General features: G+C 59.9%; 1 protein-coding gene across 1 annotated transcript; it reads right to left on the reverse strand.

The window, feature by feature from the left end:
• Nucleotides 1-689: 689 nt before the first annotated feature.
• On the reverse strand, nt 690-1,626 carry LOC103918678 (C-C motif chemokine 3-like). The gene is made up of 3 exons (XM_009326058.1): nt 1,510-1,626; nt 1,204-1,318; nt 690-1,031 (listed from the first exon to the last, which is right to left on the reverse strand). The coding sequence occupies exons 1-3, from the start codon at nt 1,580-1,582 to the stop codon at nt 926-928; spliced, it is 294 nt and encodes a 97-aa protein (XP_009324333.1). The 5' UTR covers nt 1,583-1,626; the 3' UTR covers nt 690-925.
• Between the last annotated feature and the right edge of the window lie 3,972 nt (nt 1,627-5,598).

Consider the following 5,598-nt stretch of genomic DNA (forward strand, 5'->3'; position numbering starts at 1 on the left):
CTTGCAATTTTGCACGGGGGTGAGTGGCTTGGCAGGGGCTGGGCTTGCCCCAGCCCACCCTGAGACCCATCGCTGGCTGCCCATCATGGTGGCCTCTCACGGTGCCTTGTCACAGTGGCAGTGCCCATACACATCTCCTCGTGGCATCCCGGGAGTGTGGGCTGTCAGTGGCGCCCGACCAGGCATCCCCGAGGGGCAGCTCTGATCGAATTTGGGCCAGGGGTCTCCACTCATTAGGATAGCTGACGAGAAGCATGGGAAGCCCCCTCCTCACGGGCTGAGCCTGCCTCTTGGCCCTCTCACTGGTGGCTTCCCCAAAGCCTGCATCGATATGGTTTGGCTCCATGCAAGCCCCAGCCACCCTCGCAGAGACATGGTTGGGGCTTCGGCTCTTCTCAGCTCCTTACTGACCCCAGTGCTTACAGATGTGGTTTAACACCCGGATAGGAATGCTGGCAGCAGGATCTGCGTGCTCCCAAGACACTTGCACAGCCAGATGTTTGCATGCGTGAGATCACGTTTAATTCTGTTCAGTGTGTTGTACAAAAAATAACCGTGAGGCTGGTCTCCCTTAACCCCTCTGTTACTGCCAGGCCGGCGAGTGCAGCCTCACCAACACACTGCTGCCGCCTGCGAGGGGTACAGGCAGCTGCCTGCACACAAAACACAGCTGAGAGCATGGAGGGTCTGGACCCCAGCACCCTGCTGGGTCGGCATACCCCATCCTGGTGGGATGCTGAGGATGGCAAAGGCCCTTTGCCTTCAGGGAGGTGGTGAGGGTCATCACAGCGTGATGGCGAGGATGTCCCTAACGAGCTGCTGTATCCAAATGTGATGTCCCCACAGCCACCTCTGAAAAGGGGTCGCCTTTGCGGTGTCCCGTCTCCCATGGAGGGGACTCCTCGCGCTGCCTCCGGCCGCCCCGCTAGCTGGGGATGGAGAAGGAGCTGACTTGGAAGCTCTGCTGGTACTTCTTCACCCAGGCCCTGCTCGCCTGGGCACAGATCTCCTTCCCGCTCCTTACCCTGAAGCTAGGGCAGAGAGAAGACGGGGTTAGCGGGGTGGTGGTACGGGGACCCTGGCGCTGAGTTTCCGAGAGGCTTGGAGGCACAGAGGATCAGGAGTGGACCCACCAAACCAAGGCACGGGGTCTGGCAGGGTCTAGAGGGGCTTTACCCCCGGGGCTGGGTTTAGGGTACTCACATCACAGCTTGGTGCGGGCACTCGGGGCTGGTGCGGTAGCAGTCAATGACGTTGTCTCTCTTGATCCTTCTTGTCTGGAAGTTGAAGCAGCACTTGTCTGGCATGGCTGGGGCTCCTGGGGGGACAGCGGAAGCTCAGCTTAGCCTGGAGACCCCCACCTCCCATCTCAGCCCCCCCGCCATGGGCACGGTGGCTCTTTGTGGGGAGCCCCCCTGCACCCCATGCACGAAGCAAACACGTCCCCATGGCCCTGGGGGCTGCCCCCAGCCCCCAGCCCACGAGGATGGAGCGGGTGTCAGTGCTCACTCTGAGCCAGGCTCTGGCAGCACAGCGTGGTGAGGAGGAGGACGGCACAGACCACCCCGGCTGCCTTCGCCATGCCGGGCTGCGGGAGGGCTGCTTGGTGGTGCCGGGGCAGAGCTGCTGCCTGCTGGGTTCAGGGCCACTGGGCTGCTTTTATGGGCGAGCAGTGGGGCTGGCTTCCCCCAGGGCCAGTGGTTGCGTGGGCAGGGGGAGGACCTGGTCCCTTGCCACATCCCAAAGCACAGAGGGTGAGCAATACTCATCCCCTCCCAGCACAGCCTCAGGAAGGGAAAAACCTGCTCCCGGGCCGTGCTTTTGGCCCCTGATGGCCTTGGGATTTTTCCTGAGCTCCTGCCTCCAGCATTAGGGCCAGTGGTTGGGTTGCTCCTAAAATTTGGCTCCGCTTTCCCGTCCCCTGGGCAGGCTGCGTGCCCCATGGCAGGAGCCCCAGGGGGGGGGAGAGGGTCTGGGGATCTCCCTTGGATGGGACCAGGGCTGGGTTCAGCACCCTGCAGGGTCCCCAGCAGCTGCACAAACTCCTGACGGTCCATGTCCTCCCGCTGCACTGCAAAGTTTTGCATCCTATCACTTTGCATCCCGGCCCAGGGGACAAACGGCCAATTACTATCCCCCTCCTGAAAAAAGACATAGAGAAACAGCTTCTGTTTGGTTGCACCAGGCATGTACACAGCTCTCTGCTGGTTTTGGGGGTGTTTGGGGCCCATCTGGGCCAGGAGAGGCCAGGCAGGTGGCTCCGCTTCCCTCCCCCCAGCGCTGAAGCAGCAGCTCATGTTCTTGGCTGTGCTGAGCTGGGAAAGGCAGAGGCCAGTCTGGGGCTTCCCCCAGTGGATTTTGCCTGGCCACAGCTGTCCAAAAAGCCCCCTCTCCCCCCAGCCCCGGCAAATCCCAGGGCGCATCCCAGCTGCCAGCAGCTGGCGAATGGTGGGAAGCAGAGGGGAGATGCAGACACGCATCCCCACCAGCCTGGCTGTGCAGGCAGCCGCATCCCACCGCGCGGGGCTGGGGATGCTGATGGCACCCTGCCGACAGTTTGGCCACCCTGGGCTGCAGTGCAGACCCACCATGGAGACCCGGCTGTGGAGGGCATGGGGTGCTGGTCCAGGCAGGGACCTGCTCCGATGGGAATGGGGGCTGCCTCCATGGTGGGACCACATGTGATCCTCCATTTGCTCTTCTCCAAAGCCTTTTCCCAAAAATCAGCCTCAATTTTTTGGGGCGCACGTGCTGGGTAACAGTGGGGTGCCGCAAGCAGGGCTGGGCGATGCCCCAGGGCTGGCGGATGTGGACAAGGGAGGGTTCATGTTTCCATGCCCAGCTGGCAGAGCAGAGCACCTTCCCGTCGTCACCCCAACTCCCATTTAATCTCTCCTTGGGAAGACCCTGGGGAGCAAAGGAAAGCGGATGCCTCTGGTCCCGGTCCAGTGCAGCTGCCTGGCTTGCCTTTCCCTTCCTGGATCCATCCTTTCCCTCTTATCCCCCTTCTTATACCCACGCACCAAGGACCTCCTGGCCCAGCTGGGATAAATGTCACCTCCTAAGTGAGGAAATATTCCCTGCAATAAGAAAATGAAACAGAAGCACAAGGAAAACAAAAGAGGGTTTATTCGACTGGGAAAGGCCCCTTTTAAAGACTCCCATGCAAAACACTGGGATACATCAGGCCAGGGAATTCCGGGGATGATGTTCCTGGCACCTCCAACATGCCTCCGTCCCAAGCCCCGGTGCTAGTGTCTGCCCCATGGGGCGAGCAGACCCTGCGGATGAGGGATTTTGGAGCACGGGGGATTTTCAGCCCTGGTTGGGCCCCTGGAGCTGGCAGTCCCTGAGCACCCCTGGGTCCCTGGGGCCCACCTGAGTCTCAGGAGGGCCCTTTCCCCTTTCCCCTCCCTACATCAGCCAGGACGGGGCTTTATTGGGTTTTCACAGACCTGACACTGGAGCTGGGGATGTCCATGGGGGCTCAGAGGGGCCAGAGCCAAAACCAGGTGCTCCTGTGGCTCTTGATGAATTTAGGAGAAACTGGTCTTCACCCCCTTCCAGCTCATCAGCCCTCCCGTGTTTGATGCAGAGAAGGGCAGGGGACATGGGCAGACCCACTGCTGTGATGAGCGAATCCAGTCTCTGCTCTGGGGTGGCCCTGTGGGTGCCCCAATCCCGCATGTGGTCTGGGCTGAAAAACACGCTTTTTCTTCCTTTCGTCCCCCATTTCATGGCGGGCTCCTTGGCAGCACTCACAGCTCTGGCTCCGAGATTGGCTGCAGAGCATGGCAAGGAGGAGAGCCACTGGGGACAGGGCACCAGCCTCCATCTCCGCCTGCCCCCTCTTCCAAGGCCATGGCATGGGGTCTTAGGGCTCTGCCAGCCCTGACTTTTAACACCCTTGCTTACCAGGAAATCCCATGGCTGGGAAAATGCCTCTGGGAAATGTGGGGGATACAGGTGGGGGACCCCAGGAAATGCTGCCTCATCCCTACATTCCTCCCACCACCCCTGGTGTGGTGGGAGCATCAGTAGGGAGAAGGGCTGAGCCCTGCGGCAGGGGTGGGAGGTGTTGGCACCTGCAAAACATATGGGACAAATCCTGCTCCTGCTGCCAAGAAGCGCAGGGGAAGGTGGCAAATCTGGGGACTGGCAGAGACATTTGGGACCCCGCTGGGGGCTGAGCGCTCATTGCCCCCTCCAAAAAATTTGCAGGGGCTCCAAATCTCCCACTGCTGGGGGGGATGAGGATGTCTCAATCCCACCAGCCCCGGGGGGCAGCGGTGGATTCTGTGGTCCCAGCCACCCCATGGCCACCCCACGGCTGCCCCACACAGGCATTGTTCCCCATGGCTTCTCTGCGTCCCTGAACAGAAAGCACAAGCAGCTCCTGGGGAAACCACTGCCTCCATCGGGAGTGTGTCGGTGCTTAGTCACTCTCCGTGCTCAGAACCAGCCCCAGCCTCGTCTTGCAGAGCGCTGCATTGCTGAGGCTGCCAGAGAGAGCTGCCGGGGCAGGATGGGCACTGCCAGGCACATCGGGATGCCCGCTCGGCTGCACAGCCCCCCTGGAAATGCTGCTCGCCCCTGGGTGAGAGTTGCTTTTCCAGCCGTGTTTGCAGATGCTTTATTGATGCTGCGGCGCTTCTCTTTTCAGTGGATCAATAAGCCTGGGGGAAGAAGATCTAAGTGCAGCACCCGCAGGATGGGATGGCTGCTGCAGCTGGGGCAGCCAAAGTCATGAACGTGATCAAAGCAGCTTTGCCAGGTCAGGTCTGTTTTCTATAAAGGATTTGTTTGATTTATTCTTCTCCCTTTTAAATCTCTGTCTTGGTCGGATCAGCTTTTCCATTACCTTGCTGGGGCTGATGGTGAGATAACCACTAAATGCACACCCCGTGGGTGCTGTTTCCTTTTTTAAGGTCCTTGCCTGGCCCCTGTCACCCGGGACTTCCCCAGTTGCTTGCAGAGATGGTTTATATTGAGATGGGTCCACCCTCGCCTGTCCCCAGGAAGCGGTGGCTCATAGTCCCACCACCCCTGCCCCTGCATAGCCCAGCTGGCTCCTGCCAAGATGCCATCACTTTCTTCAAAAAGCAGCAGAGGGTTTTTTTTTATCCAAGGCTGGAAAACTTGGCGGGGATCTGCATCTCATCCCCAAAGCTGCTCGCCGGGGTGGGAGTGGGTTGTGCAGCCTCTGAGGCATTGGCTGGTACCCGGCCACCCTGAGGCTGCGGGGATGGGCCCATCTCCTGCTGTCGGAAGATGCAAACTTATAGAAATAAGATGGAACAGATGCTGCCGTCCTTGTCCAGGGGAGATTTCACCAAGAAAGTCACGGCCAAGCCCCGATTTCAGACATGTTACTCACGTGGGAGCAATGGTGAACATGCCACAGGCGTTGCTGGAAGAAGCTGCAGCCACATCGCCGGGCTTGGACCAGCCCATCTCACCCTCACCCACCTAACCCAGGCACGGGGAAAGGCCAGCAGCAATGCTCCCTGGCTGTGGGAACCAGGAACCCAGTGAAACGAATGGCATCACGTGGCTTTGATGTAGATCTCTGGGGTTTTGGAGCCCTCTCTTTATTTT

Source organism: Pygoscelis adeliae, unplaced genomic scaffold (assembly GCF_000699105.1).
Source record: "Pygoscelis adeliae isolate BGI_AS28 unplaced genomic scaffold, ASM69910v1 Scaffold266, whole genome shotgun sequence".
NCBI lineage: Eukaryota > Metazoa > Chordata > Aves > Sphenisciformes > Spheniscidae > Pygoscelis > Pygoscelis adeliae.